At 45.6% G+C, this 24528-nt stretch overlaps 1 protein-coding gene across 1 annotated transcript; it reads right to left on the bottom strand.

The window, feature by feature from the left end:
• Positions 1-1170: 1170 nt before the first annotated feature.
• Positions 1171-24490, bottom strand: LOC131744373 (putative inactive carboxylesterase 4). Its single transcript, XM_067018369.1, is given in 12 exon segments — positions 1171-1265; positions 2416-2547; positions 3613-3679; positions 6704-6808; positions 8655-8760; positions 10251-10403; positions 12167-12227; positions 12230-12299; positions 14738-14882; positions 18292-18499; positions 21057-21111; positions 24473-24490. Coding segments are annotated over 12 exon segments (1197 nt in total). The 3' UTR covers positions 1171-1188.
• Positions 24491-24528: the final 38 nt, after the last annotated feature.

The following is a 24528-nucleotide window of genomic DNA, read 5'->3' as shown; positions in this document are numbered from 1 at the left end:
TACTGCTTTAATATAAGATGTTCCCATTTTATGGCATCCTAAATATGTCTAATTATCTCCAATTGTACTATGAAATTCTCAAAAACATCTTCACAAAATGAATTCAACTGTGCCTGACTATAACATATAAATGCATTCCAAATAGGACTTTTGGTAGTAGGGAAATTGGGGACAAAGTCAATGTCCTAAAAATTCAAACTAAGGCTTTAGAAAAAAGGGGGGGGTCACTGATTATAGCAGTTCATGCTAACCCCGAATTGTTTTCCCAAGGGCCTCTCTGTCATCTGTGAACTTAGAACTACTTTCTAGGATTTGACCAAAGCAAGTCTGATTATCTTAACTTTTTGATGCGCTGGTTCGTTGACAAGTAAGACTAAATTGGCATTTCCCGCAGAGTACAATGAACTAAATTACCACCAGGTGGCAGCAGACATCCACTAAAAGTCAATCCCTTTTTAAACTGCAGTCCTCAGACTTGCAGATATGAACCAAAGAGCTGAGATCTATGGCATTGGGACGGGGAGTACTTAGAATTCTGGGTAACCATAGCTAAATTATGTTGCTGATTTTTAAAAAACGTATCCAGCTTTCAACGTACCCAGCTTTCAACGTACCTATGATCCTCTGCCCCGCAACCCCTTCCCCCGGGGACTTACTAGATAAATGAACCAGTTCTCAAATGGGGATTATTTTGCGCCCCAGGGGACGTTTGACAATATCTGAAAATATTTTTGGTTGTCACACTGGGGGAGTGCTACTGGCATAGGGTAGGTGGAGGCCAGGGATGCTGCTAAACACCCTGCAATGCACAGGATGGCCCCCACAACGAAGAATTATCTGACCCGAAATGTCAGTACTGAGCTTCAGACACCCTGGATTACACAACAAAGTCCTGCTTCTGATGAAGTGAGACTGGGCTCCCTGGGTCTCTACTTTTCTGTAGCCTGGCCCCCTGTCCAGGGAGGAATCACTCAGAGATTGTCAGGGACCCCCTGGCTTCATCTCTGCCAAAGGCTCATACGCCTCCAGAGACAGGAGGCTGACCATCTCCTGGACAGCCTGTCCACTGAGGGAGCTCTCACGCCAGGGGTCACAGGGCGGGGAGTTTGCCCAGCACACGTTGAAGCTCCTCCCACCCAGAAGACACGCCCTGCCCCTTCCCAACCCCGCTCCGTCTGTGCCACCAGCTCACCCGTTCCGAGCAAAGTTGGCCCAAAATTTCATCACCATCTTGCTGAGATTGGTCTCCTCTTCTGAGGCACCATCTGTGGGGAGGAGACAAAGCCATTGCTACTCAAAGTGTGGTTCAGGGGCAGCAGCAGCCCTTGAGAACTTGTTAGAAATTCAGGAACGGAGCCCTTACTCCAGACCTACTGAGTCAAACCCGCATTTTAAGAAGATCTTGGGTAATTCAAGTGCACTTTAAGCTTGACAGTTAGGGACCTAGGTCGGGCTCAGTGAAGGGCTGTAGTCAATCCATAAACTGGCTGCCTTGGTCTTCTGTGCCCACTCTCCGGCCCCTCCAGTCTCAGGGTCGCAGGGCCACACCCCAGGGTTTCTGCTACAGTAACTCCACCTCCCAGGATGCTCTCCTTTGGATCTCTTCTCAATCTCCTTCACCCACACATATTTTCATAGAATCTGAAAAATAACCAAGCTGCAAGGTCCCCAAAGAGTCACCCAACCAGAAAATGCCCAGAGGCACTGCCATGTACAGCCCTGGGTTGTGTCACACACAAGTTGCCGGTAACTGCTGAGGGTTGACATTGAAGACATCTGTGAGAAGTTTTTCATGGGAACATATATATATGTATAACTGATTCACTTTGTTGTAAAGCAGAAACTAACACACCGTTGTAATGCAATTATACTCCAATAAAGATGTTTAAAAAAATAAATAAATAAAAATAAATAAATTTTAAAAATAAAAATTCTATGAGTAAAGAAAAAGAAAAAAAATTATACTCTTAAATGTATTAAAATATTAAAAGATATGAGTTTTAGATAGATAGATAGATAGATGGTTGGATAGACAGACACATATTAGTCCTGATTCAAGGTTAAGAGCAATTCTAACCTTACTCTCACATACCTTCTGATACGCTCTTGTGAGTGCGAAGTGAGTGGTGGCATTCTAGCCCTGAGCAGGGCCCTGCAGGTGACCCCACCTCCTGTCTTACTGATGCCCAGGTCTGGATTCTTAGAGTGACCATGGATGAGGGCGCAAGGATACGCATCATCCATCATGCACATTAGAGCAAGAGAAAGGTTGGAACTCTTTGTCCTTCAACCCTGTTATGGTGAATTCAGGAAACTAAGACCTGGAGAGAAGGAGGAACTTGCCCAAGGCCACCAAACCAAGACTTGAACCCAGACCCCCTAACTCCAAGTCTGTAGTCACCAAAGGGCCATCACCTTTCAAAAATGGAGCCCCGAAGACCGAGAAGAGCTCATCCCCGTGGTCCCCTATCACCGTCTTGGGTTTCATGGCTGATGAGAAGCTTGGGCGATACTGGAACTCATACATGTAAGCGGGGCCTCCGGCATCTGGAAGACATGGATTCATGCACAGTTCACTCCAGCAGACGCACACCTGGATGGTATCAAGGGCTCCAGAGGTGGGTGGGAGGGGCCCTGTGAGCAATCAGGAAACTGGGGGCCTGCCTGGTCCTGAGTGAACGACAATATTATCAGAAGTTGCCCACTGTGAGAACCAACTGTGTGCCAGACCCTGTGTGTCCCCGCAGGAAGCCCCTGGTTATCAGCGTAACAGAGAAAAACAGTTTGGGAAAAGTTCTGTGACTTGCTTAAGGGTGTACTGGTGGTGGAGGTGGAACTGGATTTGAGCCAGTTATTGAATGAATGAGTGGATGAATGAATGAATGTTGAAACTTTGGGGAAATTGATTCAAAATAACTATCGTTATAGAGGCACTGGGTCAATACATATAAACCTCTTTGCCTGTTGATGCATTCACACACCAGAACATCTAGATACATAGTTTATGTACACAGAAATACCACGACATTTCATTGCTAACAGGTTAGTTTTCATTCCCTTGGAGAATACCTGCAGCCTGACAGGTGCCTTCTATTATGCCCATTTTTGAGCGTTTCTGGTGTTTTTCACATGTATTCCAAGAAGAGTGAAGTAAATCCAAGTTGCTGGTCTGAAAGTGCAGATATTTAAATGCAAGCCTATGCAGAAAGGGGACAGTCCATTCCTTGTGTCTCGGGAAACCACAATTCAGCATTTCCTTTTTCTCTGTCATCTCAAGCTCAGTACTGACATTTCGGGTCAGATAATTCTTCGTTGTGGGAGCCTCACAGTGGAAGTTTCTAGTCCAGACTTCTCCCAACAGGGCATTTTTAGGAATGTAAACAAGATGAGGGGGTAGGTGGGTCCAGGGGACACAGAGTTGATGACAGAGAGCACTGGACTGGGAGTTGGGGGAACAGGTTCTGTGTGCTCTGATTGGTCCTCCTCCATGTGCTATCCAGGCAATACTCTGTCCCTCTCCTGGCCTCAGCAGGGTAAATGCAAGGAGTTACTATGACTTCACAAGAGAGAATTCTTTCATTCATATGCAACTGGAGCTTAAAGACTTAAAACCTATAATCAAGAAACCAAAGGTCCTTACCTCTCTGGGGTCTCCATGTAAATCAAGAGGGAAAAATTTCTGTGAAGACAAAGGCAGAGGTTGTGGGTGAGAAGGCTTCCTGAGAGAAAAGCTGATCCTGTGAGCTGTGCATCAAAGGTATCGAGTCCTCCCTCCTGGTGCCACCCTGGTTGGGCTGAAAGGAAGTGGGCAGGGCACCAGCTCCCCTGGGCGTGAGCACAGGGTGGAGGTATGGGACAGGGGAGGGGAGCTCTGGAGAGGACTGTTGCTTGTGCCTGCCCTGCTCTTCACCCATCTCCTCTTCTTGTTCCTCCAAGCAAAAACACCCCAATTTTCCTTTGGGGGACTCCCTCTTCCCCAGTCTCACGCCACGATTCCAGGCATCTATATGTGACCTGAGGTGCACCATCTCCCTGAAGACAGGGATTACTTCAGGGATGGACATGTGCCCATGTCAGTTCAATAGAGTTTACCCAAAACTTTTGCTGGAATTATTGGGAAAGAGGGTTACTAAGCAGATAAGATGTAAGTCTAGAATACTGTTGTTGTCTAACCTCCCCAGGGGACAAATCTACCTCAGAGTGAAGCCAACACAGAGAGGTAAAAAGCTGAGGGATAGAGACAGAGTCTTAATCATATCATATGTGCATCTGGATCTGGACATGCCTGAAGCCATCAACTCCTGGACTTTTCAGTTAGTTACCTGAAGATTCTGTTACAACATATCCCTTTCTCTTCTCAAGTCACTTCGAGATGAGTGTTCTCCTCCTGCATTAGAAAATCTTGACTCAAACAAGCTCACTGAAATTCACCCCACCCCACGCTTCCCTTTGTTGTGAGTTCACCAAGATTGTGTTGATTTTATTGTGACACTGTAGCTAACAGGCCTGACCAGTATGCAGGAAGTCCCAGTAAGGGTCCCTCCATTATGGGTTGTAGCCCCGCAATCCAGGTGTGTGTGTGTGTGTGTGTGTGTGTGTGTGTGCGCGCGCGCGCGCGTGCATGCACCCGCGTGTGTTATTGGGGAGAGAGGATAAACATGGAAACACTTCCACGTGATCTCAGAAGATCTTAGAAGGATAACACGGGCTCTTAGCTTCTCTGGATTCTCCCAAAGTCACCGACTCTCCCCTTATAAGCAGATCTCTTTCTGTCTATGAATTTGCCCATGGAGAATTGCTGATATAAATTTACCTCTTTCCAGGCATCAGAAAACAGTTGTGTTTTTATCTTTGAACACATTGGTCACCTTATTTGAGCCTGAGAAACCAGGATCCAAGGCTACATTGGACTTAACCCATGGAAATAGAGCAGAGTCCAGTGCTGGAGGCTGGCCACTGGGGGTCCAGGAGCATCCTCAGGAGTCCAGGGTCCAGACAGAGAGGTCAGGCACTCGGGCTACTCCAATAGTTCCCACTGGCTCTAAATGTGGTGATCTCTGGGTATCTGTTGTGCTGTAGCTTCCTATGATGACCCACTACCATAGCCATCCACCAATCCTGAAACACCACCTTCTCTGTGAAGCATCCCTGCTTACTATAATGAATGCGTCCCCTCTCTGTATTCCCACCACACTTAATCCACTAAGTATATGGGCGTGTTTCTCCTTGAATAGTTCCTTATGAGCAGGGTCTATATCCAGTTATGTCTGCATCACCCTCTCTGTTACCTCCCCCCATACACTTAGCGAAGACGGATGGGTGGATGGAATTAGTCAATACTTGGAGTATGGGTGAATTGGGGGGATAAGTGGATAGATGGATGATAGCTAGTACATTAGGTGATGGATGGATCATTGATTTTAGAGAGATGGATGATGAAATACAGATATATGAATGATTGATAACAGATGAATGAATGTTATAGATAAATTGATATTAGATTGATGAAAAGATACTGATGAATTGGATTCGTTGGTGGATGGACAGATGTATAATAAGATGATGAATGAATGGGTGGATGAATGGGTAGATTATGTGAGAATCACTATTGAGGCAGACATGCAGGAAATCTAGAAAATTGGGCCACCACTGAATTATAATTGAGGTGGTTTCTAAATTAACCAAGACAATAGTGACAACCTTTCTGAAAAGCTTTGTTCTAAATAACCCTATTCCCCAAAATTCAGGATGGTAATCACCTCTGAGAATATGTAATGTTTAATTTCTTAAAATTCTATCAGATTCCACTTATATGAATGAATCTAGGATGGGCAAATTCATAGACAGAAAGTACATTAGAGGTTTCCAGAGACTGGGGGGAAGGGGAGAAGGTAGAGTTACTGTTTAAAGAGGTAGAGATTTTTTGTTTGGGATGATGAAAATTTTTGGAAATAGTGGTGATGGTTGCACAGTACTACGAATGAAATTAATGCCACTGAATTGTACACTTAAAATGATTAAAATGGTAAATTGTATGTGACATATATATATATTTACAATAAAGAAAATAGCTATATATAAAAAAGCTATCAGAAAACAATATTGGAAAAAGTAAGTTTTGATAGATATAAGGAGTTATTACACAGTTGTTCATTGTGTTATTATTACTATATTTAAGATAAATTTATTTATTTTTGGCTGTGTTGGGTCTTCGTTGCTGCGCGCGGGCTTTCTCTAGTTGCTGTGAGCAGGGGCTACTCTTCCTTGCAGTGCATGGGCTTCTCATTGCGGTGGCTTCTCTTGCTGCGGAGTATGGGCCCTAGGCGTGTGGGCTTCAGTAGTTGTGGCACGCAGGCTCAGTAGTTGTGGTATATAGGCTTAGTTGCTCCGTGGCATGTGGGATATTCCTGGACCAGGGCTTGAACCCATGTCCCCTGCATTGGCAGGCGGATTCTTAACCACTGCGCCACCAGGGAAGCCCCATTACATTATTTTTTGTCTTTGCTAACATCTGAGATATTCCATAATAAAAAAGAAAGAAGGAAATTCCCCATTCAGATCCACAGCTCTGACACTGCTCTTGAGAGGTGAGAAACTGTCCCAGGTAGTTTTTCCAGGGCAAGGGGACAGCTGAAGTGATGAAGCCTGGGGCCATGTTTACAGGACGGGGAGCTTGCGTGGCCATGAGAGTGGATGTACTCACCATCTTCAGCGTTATTTCCAAGAGCTCGTCCTCTGTCTTCTGGCACAGGCAGTGAACGAGGACAGCCAAGGTGGTGTTTTTACACCCAGCAAACACAGCAATTTTCTGCAGAGATCACAGGTGACAGCAAAATTCAAGAACCCTGTCTCTTTGCTCCATCAATAAAGAAGTGTTCTCTCCCAACCTCAATTTCTAAAGTCAACACATGGTAGCAGAAGATACTCTAGACCAGTATGTCCTGGATCCCAGACGTGCCAATTATACTCCTCAGCCTCTGCTGCCTTATCTCTGTTCAAGTGGACATAATGATCTCAAAGCTGAACATCTAAAGAGAGGCAGCATGGAGTGGGGTTTAAGAGCATGGAATCCAGAATCCCACTAATTTCAAATCTCGGCTCACCCAATTAATAGCCTTTTGGCCTCAGAGTAGACAATTGCAAAGTGCAGCCAGAGGGGAAGATGCAGGAGAGAAGTCAGGCTCCATGATGGCGGGACCATGGAGAGTGCACATGGGCTGCCCAGAGCCTGGTCCAGTGTCTGACATACAATCAATGCTCAGTATGTATTTGGTGAAAAATTAAATTAAAAGGCACATGAAGAAGTAGAGGGGAGAGGGGGAGAGAGGGAGAGAGAAAGAGAGAGAACAAGAATATGAGTCTTGGATTCTTCATTCTGCCAATTTCTAGTCCTGTTTGATAGCAAAATCCAGCACCATTTCTGCCACCTTTGTTTCCTTTAAATAAACTCCCCCTTCTTGACTTAAGCCTGATCAACGTGGTTCTGCTGTTAATAGCCAAAGAATTCTGAAAAACAGTCTCAACAGTTTTTTAAATTCTTGGTGTCTTATCTCCTCCCCTCCTGCTTACCAGTCAGTCCCTTTAAGTCTGGGTGCTGCCCCCACCCATCCACCTAACCAGCTCTCAGAGCCCGACGAAAACGCTCCACATCAATGACTCCAGCGAATACTCCTCAGCAGAGCCTCCCTGTTGCTCACACTTCTTTGGCTTCCTAACACTCTCCAAATAAAGACAAAGTCCTCACCAGGTCCTATGCGGCATGGCCCTGCTGATGGCCCCATCCTCACTTCACTCCAGGTTCCATCTGTTCTTTCTGCTCTGGCCACAGCAGCCTTTCTCATGCTCTCTCACTTGAGATACCTGCTCCAGCCACAGGACATTTGCATAGGCTGTTCCCTCTTCCTGGATATTCTTTTCTTACCAAGTAATTTACTGCTCATCCTTCTCATCTCAACTCATTGATCACTTTTTTTTCATGAAGCCTTTCCAGAAAACTTCCCCCTATCCACTGGACTAAGTGCTCCTTTTGGATTCTGTTATAACATCAGGTATCTCTCTTCTATTGCTCTAGTCACAGTTGACATTTTGTAAGTTGTGCAATTATATAATTATTAATCTGTCTCCTCAATTATAACAGAAGCTTCATGAGGTTGCAAGATGTCAGATTACATCAAAACTATCTGTTGAATGAATGAATGAAGCAATGAATGAATTCTCAGGAACCCACCCCAGTCACAAGCCCCCAGGGAGGAACCACTCCAGGCCCACATGGTACAAATGAGCTCACTAGACCTCAGACCCCGAGAGAGGCAAGACACAATGACAGTCCACCAGACACGTCCAGCCCAGCACCGCTCCCTTAGGAAATATGGTCAGTGGACCGTGCCTGGGGCTGGCAGTCCAGAGTCACGAGCTGGAGTCCGGCTCTGCCCTGATCACTCGCTGACCTTGGCGAGTGCTTCCGCTCTCTGCCCCACTTTGCTCAGCGGTAGAAGGTGGAGGTGGGATGAGGTGTGTCCTTGCCCTCCCTGCTCAGCCACCCTCACTTCTGTGATTCTTTGAGGATGTCAGCCGGCTCCCACGTCAAGAAAGACCCCTGACAACTCCAGGAGAGCAGAGCAAAGGGTGTGGGGACAGTCCAGTGTGAGACCTACCTTAACTGCGGCCTTCACGTCCTTCTTGACCAGGACAGAAGTGAGGGCCACACCGCTCTCAGAGATGGCCCGGTGGAAGAGATTCTTGGCCAGGGGAGATAACACCGGGGAGGAGGGTGATGAGAAAGGGAGTTTATGCTCATGGGGAGGGGTCTTCAAGAGCTACCCCCATCCACAGTCCTGTCCTGGGCTGTTCCCCTGGGGACCATGGGGCCTGGCTTCTGCAAGAAAACCTCAGCTGGAAGGAGCCAGGAGCAGAGGGAAGAACAAAACAGGAAGTGTGTGGCACACACTGATTATAACAATCAAAGTATCTGAAAGGCAGCTCAGCCATTCCTAGCAACACTTTAAAGCCCAGTTCTGATTCCCCATTTCCATTACTTAGGATTTATTTTAAGGAAAATGATCATGGAGGCACACAAAAATCTCTAAAATGTTCATGTTATTTATAACAATAAAAATTGGAAATAACACAAGGTTCTAATATATGACATTGGGTAAATAACGTATTTTTCATTCTTACAATGAAATACTATACTACACTCGACTATACACATGAAAAATATGAAAGAATAACTAATGGTTAGGGAAATATTTGTGTTATAATATTAAGGAAGTTTTTCTGTTTAAAAATTCATATATACAGATAGATAGGTACATAGATAATAGATGATAGATACATAGATAGATAGATTCATGGAAAAAAGACTAGAAAAATAAAACTGTCCATGGTGACAATCCCTGGCTAATGGGACTGTGGATGAATTTTTATTTTGGGGGAGTTATCTATGCTTTTCTTTTTTCTCCATTTTATAAAATAAAAACATTTTCCTCTGAATATTCAACTATGAATCCAACATATGTTTTAAAAATACAGTAATAGTGTTAATCTTCTGCTCAACTGGGAGGCAGCTGGAGGGTTTCTAACAGCTTCCAGCGCCTCTAACCTGGTTTTCCACCTATGCTTCCTTCCGTGTCTCCCTATTTCCATTCCCACATCAGGCTCCCAGGTCGTGTCTGTGTTCTATTTCCTGGGTGCCATCTCCCCTTCCATCCTCCTTCCTCTCTCTACCCCTCCTCCCCCAGCCCAGCTCCGTCCTCAGTCCCAGAGACTGCTGCCCTCCTTCCTGAGCATGAACAAGCCATCAGACCTCCTCAGAGGAGGCCTCTGACCTGTTCTTAGTGTTCGTGTCCCCTTGAATTGTAGACCTGGCTTCAAGTCAAATAATGACATTGCACCCAACTTCATGGTTGCCTCTTTTTATTAAGAATTTACACCCACCCCTACTTCCCAGGAGAAGTGAGGTGAGTACCAATGGTAAAATGATTAGGAAGGAGAGCAAGAGCTCCACCAACACAGGACAGGAGGAATGTCTCCGTTGCAGCCGTGGCTGGAGATCTGGCCCCAGGATGCTAAGCTGAGCTCTGAGCTTCCTGCGGGCCAAGGAGGGTTTGGCCGTAACTTTCCACCATCTGACGCTGCACATAGTAGGGTCAGCCTTGAATCCAGGTCTTGTAAGTAAAGGTCCCATGACTAGACTGGCTGGTCTGCAAGGGGTCCCAATGGTAGCCACATCAGGGCCAGGAACACTTACAAGAATAGAGACACTTTCCCCTCCTGCTGACTCTCCAAAGATGGTCACAGAGCCTGGATCCCCTCCGAAGTTGGCAATGTTCTCCTGGACCCAGTGCAGTGCGGCCAACTGGTCCAAGTGACCCCAGTTCCCCCGGCTGTGTTCATCCCCTGTGCTGTGAGTAAGAGGACAGGGTGGGGTTGAGAGCAGAGATGTCACAGCAGGGCCCTCAGGACCACAGATGGGGTTGGGGGTCTGGGTGAGCCTTCTGGAAAAGGCTGGGCTTCCACAGCCCTGACACTGGGGTCTTCACCTGCCTCCCATCCTGCAGCATTGTTCCGCTGTAGCGCTCTATACATCCATCCCACATCTATTTATTGAGCATCTACTATTCTACAGTTCCAAAGGGAATTCTAGGCAGCAGAAACAGCACATACAAAGACCCCGGCGTCCAGTGAACAAAAGTGTGAGTCTAGGACATACAGCTACAGAGGGCCCTGGGGGCCTCGGTAAGGATGTCAATGTCATGTTGAGTAATTTAGGAAGCCATTGCCCGGATGACATGATTCCATTTATGTCTTAAATGATCACTTTGGCTACTGTGTGGATCAGACATGGTGTAAAATAGCAGGGTTATAAAAGTAGGTGTTATTACAACAATCCAGGGGAGAGACACAGAGTGCTTTGAACAGGGTGACTACAAGGGAGGAGGTGAGAAGTGGCTGGATTCTGAATATATTGTAAAAGTGGAGCCAAGAGGATTTGCTGGTGACTGGATGTGGGGTGTGAGAAAAAGGAAAGAATCCCAGTGCCCACAGGCTTTTATCCTGAGTAACCGGAAGGGTGGAGCTGCCTGCAGCTGAGCAGGAGGCCCTGTGGAGAAAGGAGGAGTGTCTGGGGGGAGGTCCGGGAGGGACCGAGAAGGAGCGGCCATGAGGGAGGAGGTGGCCAGGAGCCAAGAGGAGGACATTTTTCAAAAAGATGTGAGAGATGACGTGCGGTTGCTGCCAAGGCTGGGCCGCTGGTGACCTGGACCAGAGCGGTCTGGTGTCTGGTTGGGGTGAAACCCTGACTGACGTGGTAGAGGAGAGCCTGGGGAGAGGAAGGGGGGGTGTGCGCAGTTATCCTGTAACTGGGAGCAGCCATGGGCCGTGGGGGAAGGAGGTGAGGAGTCTCAGGGAGGGTGACACATCCCGGGACATGACTCGCCTGGGACAGCCCTCCTCCAGCCCATAGGTCTTGCCAGTGAGATGACCACCCCTCCCCCAGCCTACCCTCCAGCCACCTGAGGGTAAGAGGTCCTGGGGCTGGTGCATTCAGAAAAGGCTCGGTAACTGTGCCTGCAGGAAGTCCGGTTCCTGTCCCCACGGAGACTCCAAGGAGGAGACTTGAGCCTTCGCTCACGCATGTGCCAAACCCCACGAAGGAAATGGGGTGAGTGGGCCCTATGCTCCTCCCAGTAGATGTGTCCACTGGAGTCAGGTGCTCGTTACAACCTCCAAGTTCCAGCCACCCGTTCCTCCACCTACAGGACTTTACGCAGCTCCCAAATGAGCCTGCTCCTTCTTTACTTCCCCAAGAGGTAAGACGTATAAGCCTCTAACTGCTGTGCTGCTTGTTAACTGTCATCTTACAGGTATGCAACATGCTGGGCAGCACAGGTGAAAAAGAGATGAGTATTTCAGACGAGGTAGCATTTGGGCTGGGCTTTGCAGGAATAAGAGGAGTTTGTCAGGCAGATTAGGCATTTTACATGCAAGTAAGTGGACCAGGGTGGCTGGGGAAGGAGAAGGTAGGTAGAGCCCAATTATGAGGGGAATTGCATGTCTTAGTAGGGAACCTAGCAAAGATCCCTTTGAGGGCTTGCATGACCAGAGTGGGGTCCTAGCACTCCCACACTGAGGGTCAGTGTACCATGAGGAGAGTCCAGTATCTTACCTGAAGAATCCCCAGATGTCCAGGCGGTACTGAATGGTCACCACCACCAAGTTTTCATGGCAGAGAGGGCCAGCCCATCATAGGTTGATGCCCCGCCCAACATCAGACCTCCTCCGCGGATCCACACCATCACCTGGATGGGGAGGAAGCAACCACACAGGGCATAGGAAGCAGAGCTGGGAAAGACCTCAAGAGGCTGTCTGGTTTGGTCATCGACCCGTTCTCCCAGCTGTGGCCCCGGCCACCACCCCACTCGTGCACCCTGGCTGCCCCTGCCTGTCTCCCCTGCCTCAGGGCCACCTCCTGCCAGTACTCTTCATGCTGAGAACATCATCATGGGAACAGCCAAGGCTAAGAGCGTCATCTTCTCCCCAACACTCCCACCGTCCTCACTCCTGGACCCCTCAAGCAGCTCAGCACACTACACATGCAACAGCCCTTGGTTAGAAGCTTATTTCAGCTTCACCTTAGTTACCTTTTGTGTGGTGAAATAAACTTCTCACGTGAATGATGACCATTTCAAGAAGCACACACCCCAGGTGGTACCTCTTCTTAATATGCCTTTCTGCTGCCTCCTCTGCTCCCCAAATCTCACCCATCTTCCAAAGCCCAGCCTAAAAGCCACCTCCTCTAAGAAGTCTCCAATCATCTGATGAATATGATCTGAAAACCTACTAGGTGCCAGGGACTGTGGTAAGAATTGAGGATGAGAGTGGACATGACAATTCATAATGCATGGCCCTGAATTTAAAGAGTTCACATAGCAAGAAAGTGAGAATGGCTAAAATAATAGTATAATGATTTTGTTAATTAAAAAATCAAAGAACTCATACATGAACTATGTGTCAAGTACTGCTCTAAGCATTTAAAAATAAACCATCCACGAGATAGGGACTACTATTGTCCCATTTCACTGACAGGAAAATGGAGGCACTTAACCACCTTGAGGTCACGCAGCTAATAGGTTGTGGAGGCAGGACTTGAACCCAGGCAGTCTGGCTCCAGAGTCCACATGTTGAGCTGCCCAACACACGCCAGCCAATGGCCACGGTGCAGTAGGCTGGCTGTTCGGGCAGGAGGAATTTCTTCCCTTCAACTCTAACTAATGCATCAGCAAGACTTGCCTCGTGTGCTGTGTCAGACACTGACATAAATCTTGATATTCATCATTGAATACTTGTGTGTGATTACCCCTGATTTGAGGAAACAGAGCCAGGTCTCCCAGCTAGTAAAAGGCGGAACCAGGATTTACACCCAGACCCTGCGGTTCCAGAGCCTGTGTCCATAGTAGAGGTCCTCCAGTTTCAGGTTCCTGGAGCCCCTGCTCCTCCTACATCTCTGATCCCTGCCTACCTCCAGGCAGAGGGACTGAGTGTGCAGTCATCTCTGAGTCCAGGCTGAGCCAAGGGCTGGCCAGCAGTGATGTGCTGAAGAAGCCAGTCCAGCTCTGTGCAACCCAGATGCTAAGATCCTCGAAGGCAGGGGCTGTGTGGTCATGGTTTTATGTTCCTCCTTTCTCTTAACCCCCAATTCTAGCTATGCATATGGGGGTACTGAGTATGGACTAGGGGAATGAATGAATGCATGAATGAATGAATGAACAACTGTCTCCACGTCTTTGAGCCCAGCATGTGCAGGGCCACCTTCTAGTCACAAGTTCACAGATGCCCTCCTCCACATCTGGGCACCATGCCAGGGGTGTTCCTGGGAGATGGCTGGGTGCTCACACCCCTCCTGTCTCTACCCCACTGTCCCCTCCTTTCCCAGCAGACCAGCCCCACCCTCCAGCCTGAGTCTGGAAGGCTGCCCCATCTCTGGGCTTCCATTTACTCAGGAAATGCTAACTCACTGGGTCATCAGCTTGTGCCAAAGACAATCAGGAAGTAAAATTATCTACAATAAAATCTTGATAGTTGGCAAAGGCAAAGGAAAGTGCTTCTCTGTTGCTCCAGGCTCTGCACCCTCCACCTGTGACACTGAGACACTGAAAGTTTGTCAGAGAAGGTCTTTGTGTGCTGAGGAAAGGCCACACACAGGCTCCACTTCCTAGTGTGTGTGTGTCAAAGAGCGTGACTTGAAGATCAGGAGACCCATGCTCTAGTCCTGCCAACCCTACTCTGTGACCTCGCCTTCCCCTCACTGGGCTTCAGTTTCTCTATCTGTAACAGGAGGGTTGGGTTGTTGGCTTATCGCCAAGATTCCTTCCAGCTCTGACTTTATTGGAAATTATGTCTTAGCCACCCTGGGTATCAGATTCCTAATCTAACAATTAAGAGTAATCCTTCTTGTCCATCTATTAGCATGAGAGACCTTAGACAAATTAAAATGTGCATTACAGATGTACAGCGAACTCCCCCAGAGGCCCTATGTCTGTCACTATGGGAAACTGAGGTGTGGAAAACCTGTGTTCCCTGATGTCAGGTTTGGCTGTGGTGGTAAAGAAAGCCCTGGGGCCCCTGGGGAACAGCCTGGGGACGCTGGAACAGCCTTGGTCCAAGACGCCCCAACCCAGCACTGCCTTCATCCCCTTCCAGTCTACACCAGCCTTGACCATTAGTTCCCACTGCTTACCGGCAGCCTGCTTCTCTTCCTCAAGTCAGCGGGAGTGTAAATATTTAGGTAAAGACAGTCTTCAGAAAACTTGAGATTAATGTTCTCCTTTCTGTTGGTAAAGAGCTCTGAGATCACTTGCCCCGCCACTGGGTCTTGGGAGCACCTGGGAGGGGGCAAGGAGAGAGAAGAATTCCTGATGTTTAATCAGAGCTGACCAAGGAGATGTCTCCTGTGGTCAGGCCAGGTCTTGGACCGGGAGAATTAATGCTGTAAATAGAGTTGTTCTTACCGGATTCCAGACACTGGAATGCGTAGGAGGCTACCTGGGGGATCACGATGGAGGGACCTGGGGCTCACCAAGGTCTCCCGGGAGAGTGAATAGTGAGAAGGCCTGGCACCTTCCCCTTCCAGGAGCCTTCAGGATGCCTTGTGTCAAGAAGAGGATGCTGTTTATATGCCTGGGAATGGATAGTTTCCTGCATGTCCTGGTCGCGGCTGGCTCTCCGCTGGGCTCTGCATAGTGATTGAGGCGTGACCACGTTCCTCTACCAGGTAAACCAGGTGTTCCAGTCCATGGGATACTTCCAAAAACCATGAGAAATCACTCTATTGGTAGACATTTAAGGCATGCAACAGGTCAAGGACGAAATATTTGTGGTGCAACATTAGGAGAATTTTATTCTAGTCCTGCCTCAGCCACTTATGTGCTGGGTGACCTTGGGTGAATTCCTTTTCGGCTCTGGGCCCCAGTCTGCCATGTCTAAGTGAGGGGAGTGATTTCTATAAGGGTATTGCAGCACTGACATGCTAAGATTCTACCATCAACCCATCTGGTCAAGTGCTATTTGTTGCCCACATAATGGATCTTAAAGATCCAACAGAGATAATTGGTAATATTTAATCTTCAGATCAGCTCCATGATATAGGTTCTACTATTATCCCCATTTTACATTTGAGAAAACTGAGGCACAGAGAGGTTACAGAACCTGCCCAAGGTCACACAGCCAGGAAGAGCCATACTATGTAGTGCTTATGTTTCTGAGGACATTATAAGCAACACTTTCAGATTTCCAGAAAGCAGGCATGACTGCCCCCAGTATGTCAATGAGGTAACTGAGGCACTGAAGTGTTTGGATGAAACAGCTGTCAAGTGGCAGAGTCAGAGCTGCAAAGACAGCCTCTTGATTTCCACCGTGGGGGATCTTTCCCCAGATCACCAAGGCAAAGGGCATATTATTCATAAAAGAAGAAATTCAAAATTTAAAAAAGGGAAAGAGAGTTCAACATCACTAGTATTCAGATAAATGCAGAATAAATTTTTAAATTATATAAATAATTATGATGATAATAATTATTATTATTTTGCCTATCCAATAGTCAAAACAATTTTTTAATAATCCCAAGCATTGGCAAGGGTCTGGTGAATGAAAGTTTTCATATATTAATGGAAGGAGTGTAGTTAGAACATTTCTGGAAGGAAATTTAACAAAAGGTGATACTCTTTTCCTCAGAAATGTCATTTCTTGGAACTTATCCCAAAATACTGTGAATGTGCATAAAGGTTTGGCTACATGATGTTCATCACGGTGCTAATTATATTATCAGAAACATCAAGAACAACTTAACGATCCCAAATAAGAGATTGGGTAAATAAATTATTATTCAATACCCAGTGTAATATAATGTCAGGCTGTGATATTTAATGACATATAACGATGTTCATGATACATTTATAAATGAGTAAAGCAGGCATTCAAAGTATCTGTATCCTGTGATATAATAAGAAATATATTTTTGGTCTTCTTCCCTTTTCTGGCAAAAAGCTCTTAAAACCCTTAGAATTTCCTAAGTGATGAGAGTGATAAATGTGTCTTTTGTTGTGTTAATGAGGTGATTCTGGACCTTACCTAAGGATGGGAGCTGATTATCAAGAGAACCACATGTGATTCCAGGTTTGGAACGTTCAGATCCACCCCCTGACCTCTGGGGAAGGGAAAGGGGCTGGAGGTTGAATCAATCACCAATGGTCAATGATTTCATCAATCCTGCCCATGTACCAAAGCCCAAAAGGCCAGAGTTAAGAGAGCCTCTAGGTTGGTGAACCAGAACTCTTCCAAGTGCCAACGTGCTGGGACCAAAACTCCACAGGACAGCAGCTCCTTTGTGCCTCACATTATGTATCTCTTCATCTGGCTGGTGATTCATATCTTTTAATATTCTTCATAATAAACCAGTAAACTAGTGAGTAAACTAGCATCCTGAGTTTTATGAGTTGCTTTAGCAAATTAATGGAAGCCAAGGAAGGGGTCATGGGAACCTGTGACTTATAGCCATTTGATCAGAAGCATAGGTAACAACTTGGACTTGAGATATCATCTGAAACAGAGGGCAGTATTGTGGGACTGAGCCTTTAACCCATATAATATGATGCTATCTCCAGGTGGTTAGTGTCAGAATTGAGTTGAATTGTAGGACACCCAGTTGGTGTCAGAGAATTGCGTGCTGGTGTGGAAAAAAGAAAATAAACATTGGAATTGTGTGCAGAATCTTATGTGGTTACATTTTAAGGGATAAAATATGCAATAGGTAAGAGACTACAAAAACACAATCTAAAATATGAACGGCAGTTCTCTCTAGGTGGTAGAAGTATATATAATTTTCATTTTCTTACCTTTACTTCCTCACTTTTCTGTAATAAGTATGTATTACACTTGCAATCAGGAAATAAAAACAGTGAGTATTATAAAGAAAAGAAAGAAGGAAGAGAGGGAGGGAGGAAGGGAAGATGGCAAGAGCAGAGGAGAGAAAAGAAAGAAAAGGAGAGGAGAGGAGAGGCGAGAAGACGAAAGGAAAGGACAAGAAAAGAAAAGAAAGGAAAAAAGCAGGAAGAGGCAGGACCCTGGAAATTCCCAGAAATGCCTTGCTGAGATGAAAAAGGTCTGAATCCATGCATGTAGATATCCCAGGTGTCCTGGGGGATGACTTCAACATCTTTGCCCAACATAGCCAGAGTGACCAGGATACACCAACCAGTGCTCTGCTCCTTACTAGGTAACAGTCAAACCTGGGAGTTAGGAACTTGACTGGTCAACACCCCAAAGACTCCCCACCTACACATCTGGCCCACCTCACTCCCCAACTACAGCAAAGATCAAGACAGGAGAATAAATAGAATCATTACTTCTGATGCCCCTCACCTGTTCAACTCTTTATTTTATTCCAAAGCACTTATCCTACTCTAACATATTACATAACCTATTGCTTTGCATATTGTTCAGTGTGTCTCTCCCTGCTAGAATGCAAGCTGCGTGAGGGTGGGATCTTTGTTCTGTTCACTAATGGATCCCAGGAAACTAGAACACGCCTGACACACAGGAGGTGCTCCATAAATATTTGTTGAATAAATGGTTCTAGAATGCTGTTAAGAGTTCTGAAATGTTTGTAAGGATCTACAATATCTTGAGGATTCCAGAACAAAGTATGAGCCACTCAGAGGATTGCCTTGGCTCCTTCCTGCATCCTTTGAGGCTAACATCCCCACTGAAAGATGCCAGAGTCACACCTTGACTTACATTGGAGGGTAAGAGGTAGTATTCTTCATGAAGATCCATGGTTCTGCAGGCTGCGGCCGAGCAAACCTCAAGGATCCACGAGGGGGCTTGGCAAAAGGGACTCCCAGGAAAACGGCCACAGGCTGTGCAAAACCTTCTAAGCTGACATATTTCCCCAGGATTCTGCCCTGCGCGGTGTCCACAACAGGCAGTGAGGGTGGTTGCCCTGATGGACATTGAGAGGAAATGAGGACATGTCAGTGGTGAAGGTGTGAACTGGATTCTAGGTGAATTTTGTTACTTTTGCCACATGATCTTGAATGTCCCCCCAACTCTCTAAGCCTCAGTTTCTTCTCATGTAAGAGAGAATGAAGCTAACTGTCCTTCCTAACTCACAGCGCTATCTGAAGGAGTGAATTGGAATTGGAGGTACAAGAGCATCAAATAAGACATAAATGCAAAAAGAAGAGCCACTGAGAATGAAGAAGGCATTCAGTTTCCACACTTAGGAGCATCTAGAAACAATCACTGGACGCTGGTGCCGAGCTGCACGCTGGATGAGAGGATGAACGAGAGCGCACTGCTCTTCTCAGAAATCTGACCTTATGTGGAGGATGAGCCACATACATACCTGACCTACTGCTGGGAAGAAAGTGGTCCGTGTCCTGAGAGAGGCACCGAGTAAGGTGCCAGAGGAGACAGAAGAGGGAGCAAGGCCTTCTGACTGGTGGCTTCATGGAGGCAGTGACCTTGGAGCTGGGACTTGCAGTAGTCGAAGGAGTGACAAGAGGAGGTGGAAGAGGGTGCTTAAAGGTATAAACAGGGACGAGATTGTGCAGAGGTGAGGCTCTGCGACAGCAAAGTGCAAGACCTGCTCGAGGAAGAGCGATCGGCCCGTTTGGGTCAGGAAGAGTAATGGGGGAGGAACATAACCCTGGATAAGACAGGTCCACGTCTGGGAGGGTCTCAAACGCCAGGCCAGTGATTCGGGCTTTATTTAGTGGGTAAATGAGCAGCAGTGAACCGTCCTGGAGTAAAAGCGAGTGAAACAATCAGCTTGAAGAGGCCCCTTCTGCTGGCTCTCCTCTCTAGCTATAAAAATCCTAGAATGGCATCTTCTTCCAATATAAGGCTGTTTAATCTACATTGAAAATCTGTTGTTTAGTGTAGCCACCTTCACTAATGATTTTAGCTAGATAATCTGGATGATTTGCTGCAGTTTCTACTTTGGCACTTGCTGTATCACCTTGTACTTCTATGTTATGGTGACAGCGTCTTTCCTTAAACCTCATGAACCAAGCTCATCTAGCTTCAAACTTTTCTTCTGCAGCTTCCTCACCTCTCTCAGCTGTCACAGAATTAAAGGAAGTCAGGGCCTTGCTCTAGATTAGATTTTGGCTTAAGAGAATGTTGTGACTGGTTTGATCTTCTATCTGACCACTAAAACTTTCTCCATATCAGCAATAAGGCTGTTTTGCTTTCTTATCATTAGTGTGTTCACTGGAGCAGAACTTTTAATTTCCTTCAAGAACTTTCCTTTGCATTCACAGCGAGGCTAACAGTTTGGCACAAGAGGCCTAGCTTTCAGTCTGTCTCAGCTTTCAACATGCCTTCCTCAGTAAGCTTACTCATTTCTAGTTTTTGATTTGAAATAAGGGATGTGCAACTCTTTCTTTCTCTCGAATATTGAGAGGCCATTGTAGGGCTTTTAACTGGCCAAATTTCAGAATAGTTTTGTCTTGGGGAATAGGGAGGCCTGAGGAGAGAGAGAGACAGAGGGGAATGGTCCATCAATGGAGTAGTCAGAACACACAAAACATTTATTAAGTTTGCCATCTTATATGAGCATGGTTCCTGGCGCCACAAAAAAATTACAATAGATCAAAGATCACTCATCACAGATCACCATAACACATATAATAATGAAGAATGTTTGAAATATTGTGAGAATTACCAAAATGTGACATAGAGACACAAAGTGAGCAAATTCTTTTGGAAAAATAGCACCGATAGATTTGCTCCACAAAGGGTTGCCACAGACTTTTAATTTGTAAAAAATGCAATATCTGTAAAGCATAATAAAGTCAAGTGAAATAAAATGAGATATGCCTATAAAGGAGCCCAGATAGATAGATAGATAGATAGATAGAGAAGATAGATAGTGGATGAATGGATGGATGGGTAGATAAATTCACCTCTATCAATCATCTCATTCTAAACAAAGAAATCTGTTTCCTACAGGTCAAGGTATAAAAGCTGTTCCCTAAGCCTCAAAGTTGTACTCTAGCAACTGTGACAATATCAGCCATGCTGCCCACTGGGCTGGCCCTCTCCCTGCCCTGCAGGTCTAGCTTCCACACACCTTTGCTGGCCTTTATCCCCCCATCCATTCTTTAGGTTCCAATTTGAGACCCAACCCATCCATGGAGCACAGCAACCTCTTTGCCCGGGAATTCCCTTGTATTTGGACATAATCAAGTGACAGGTTTTTCTTTCCTCACTCCTCCCTTCCCAGGGAATAAAATGAGGTGCACACTTACAAACTTTTAGCAGAGCAGAAGGGCTATGGCGGGCTGGGTCAGTCTCAGCTGTGGGAAGGAGGTTCATCTTGTAGATTTGTTACCTGGGGCAGTGCCAGGCACGGCAGCTTCCCAGGTACAGGTCCTGAGCCCACCTTGCACCTTGTTCCACCTCTGCCAGGAGGGAAAACCCATGACTTTCAGCCAAGACCAGAGGTTGAGAGGGAGAAGAATTGGGCTTTGGGGGTCACGCAGAAAGGTCCAGAGCCCAAAGGGCCACTGAGGCAAGAGTAGAAAGAACAGGGACACACAGGGGAAGGAACTACTTTCTGCCCATCTAAGGCAGGCTCCTAGGGACTTGATGGGAAAGTAGAAAAAACAGGAAAGAAAAAAACTGCTGGCCCCAAACTCTGTTCTGCCTGTGAGTCATTTCAGTCTTTTGAGGTAATGAACTGTACTTTCCCCCTTTCCAAATCTTACAGGGAAAGGGGACAATGATTAATGGTATACATTTGTAACTTAACTATTTTGTATGGTTTTTTTTCCTTCTAAGTTCTAGGGTATCATATCACCTGCATCCCAGGATGAGGGAAGGGAATTTTTTTTCCCCTTTTACATTGCTGACCTCTGCTGGATGAGAGGAAATTCACAGGCGAAGGCTGATTTGTCTCTAAAGTTTTGTTTGGGTTTGATTTAGTAATACAAATTCAAGATTGTTTGAAAAAAATAAAGGATTTTTCTGTAAATAAATAATTTTTAAAATTTACAAGAAAGTGTTAAATATTTTATGTTTTTACAATGATGAAAAATCAGAAGTGATTGTGAAATACATGTACCTGTATTGTTGATGAGTTGGAAGTGATGTGACCCTACGGAATTGAATTTGTAGAACGTAAGGAGAGTAATATAAAAAGGGCCCTTGGGGTGTCCCTGATGGTGCAGTGGTTAAGAATCCGCCTGCAATGCAGGGGACACAGGTTCGAGACCTGGCCCGGGAAGATCCCACATGCCATGGAGCAACTAAACCCTCTGTGCCACAACTACTCAGCCTGTGCTCTGGAGCCTGCATGTCTGCCATAAATTCTGCTTGATCATGGTATATGTTCCTTTTAATGCAGTGTTGAATTCAATTTGCTAATATTTTGTTAAGGAATTTGCATCTATGTTCATTAGTGATATTGACCTGCAATTTTCTTTTTTGTGATATCTTTGCCTGGTTTCAGTATCAGGGTGATGTTCGCCTTCTGTAATGAGTCTGACCCAGGTCATTTCAAATTCCTGCTTCTGCCCTGCGTCTCCAAGCATGTGAAATTTTGTGTGTGCCCTTAAGAATGGAGTCTCTATTTTCTACAGCCCTCTGTCTCTCATGAAAGTTAGACCCACTGGCTTTCCAAGCCAAATGTTCTAGGGGCTCATCTTCCCAGTGCAGGACCCCTGGACTGGGGAGCCCAGTGTAGGGCGTTGACCCCTCACTCTTGAGGGGAACCTCTGCAATTGTAATTATAATCCTGTTTGTGCGTTGCCTATGTGGGGTTATGGAACTTGACTATATGACATCTCTGCATCTCCTACCCATCTCATTGTAGTTCCTTTTAAAATTAATATCTTTAATTATACAAGATCTTTTCTGCTAGTCTTCAGGTCATTCTCACTGATAATTGGTCTGTAAATAGGTGTAATTTAGGTGTGCCCATGAAAATACGTGAAACTGGGATCTTCCTACTCTGCCATCTTGTCCATGCCCCATAAAAGCTGATTTTTTTAAAGACCCTCTGGCAACTTGGAAAATACATATGACACATGCTTAATGCTCAGCAGTTCTTATTCAGGGTGTGCACTGAACATGTAAAAACTGAAAATATAGATTCCCAAGTCCTACCCAAGAAGATTATTCCTAAGTTGGACTGGGTGTGGAAGGGCACTGGATTTTGGAAAAACCCTCCAAGTGTATCTTCTACTTATACCCCATGTAAAATTCTGAATTAAATGGAAAAAATCTGGATGCCAACTGTCATTTACTTTAATTTGATAAAACATTTGATTGCTTCTGGACAGGAACAAGGAGGGAAGAGGGCCCTGTATCTGGATGAAGTGGATATATGCTCCCTCCTGCAAGGTACCAACCAAAATAAGAACCATATCTGATGACACTAGGACTGCAATCAGTATATAAATAATGTGTAATTTCATGTAATATAATAATATTTAAAAATATGAGTTGAGTGGTATTTTTCTAGCTGTTAGTTTTGCCAAATACCAATGCAGAAATTAGCCTTCTGCAGCTGCAGAGGCAAATGAATTTCCAGCTTGCTTGTATGCGGCTCAGTCCCTCTTTTAACAGCCATAAAATGGCCCGAACATCACTGATCCACAACTCTCAAACTCACCTAAACTAGAGATAATCCAACAGCTTTGGACCATCTGCTGAGGGAGGCAGGCAGCATGGCAGGAAGTCTTGTGCTGGAGAGACAAGAGACTCAAGGCCTGGTGTTGACTTGCTGCTAACTCACAAGTGATCTTGGGTGAGTCCCTTCACCCTTGCAGATTACTGTAAAATGAGAGGTAAGGGGTCCAAACTTAAACATCTTCAGGGGGCAGGTAATATCAGTGACTGAGATGGGCCAGGACCAAGACAATGGAGAATAGTGAGGACTGGGGAAAGTTGAGAGTTCATGCCTTTTTAAAGGGATAGCCACTCCTTGGCTCCTGCAGATTGTTTTATCAGGGTTGCTGAGAACAGTTATGAAGATTGTGCACTGCAAAAGGACACTATTTCAGAGGACATGTCATTCACATCATAGATGTAGATATTTTCTGTAGAGGGTTTTGAGGAAAGGATACCTTCTAATTTGCACGAAGGTGTTATATGGTCTTTCAGAAGCCCTAGTTACCATGTGGGAATACAGTTCTAATGTTGCTGGATCTGTTGTTGTTGTTTTTGAGAAGCTGGAAATATGGCTTTTAATGTGAAATGTCCCTAACTTAAAATTAGGTGGAAACTAATTCCAAAACGTATTTGACATTGTATGAGCTAACCAAAACTCTTCTGGCAGTCAGATTCAGGCTATAAGTTGAAGATCTCTGGCCCAGAAAAACTGTAAGTTACTGACATTTCAGAGACCCTCCTATTCTATGTACCTCGTGTAATTTTGAAGGAATCAGAAATAAATACTAATTACCTGGGTAAATTATATGGATGTAACAGGAATTATATGGATATAAAAAGTAAAAGTGCATCCTTTGAATGATGGTATGTATAACATTCTCCCTACTTATCATCTGGTTAACTTTAATTCATCCTTTTTTTTTTTTTTTTTTTTTTTTAGCAGTACGTGGGCCTCTCACTGTTGTGGGCTCTCCCGTTGTGGAGCACAGGCTCCGGACGCGCAGGCTCAGCGGCCATGGCTCACAGGCCCAGCCGCTCCGTGGCATGTGGGATCTTCCCGGACCAGGGCACAAACCCGTGTCCCCTGCATCGGCCGGTGGACTCTCAACCACTGCGCCACCAGGGAAGCCCTAATTCATCCTTTCTTATTACAAATGTTATTTCTCCAGAGACAGCTTCCCAAGACTTTCACCTAAATTAGATTCCCCTCTTACACTTTCTTAAAACACCTTTCTTTACTAAGTGAACTCTTCAATTTTATATCTTAAGATAGTCACTTGTGTGAATGTTTGCTTACTGTCTGTTTGCTCACCATTTGATGGAGAGTATGTCTTCGTTAACTGTTGTATCCCC

This window comes from Kogia breviceps, chromosome 18 (genome assembly GCF_026419965.1).
Source record: "Kogia breviceps isolate mKogBre1 chromosome 18, mKogBre1 haplotype 1, whole genome shotgun sequence".
Lineage (NCBI taxonomy): Eukaryota > Metazoa > Chordata > Mammalia > Artiodactyla > Physeteridae > Kogia > Kogia breviceps.
This window is presented reverse-complemented; position numbering and strand designations above follow the sequence as displayed.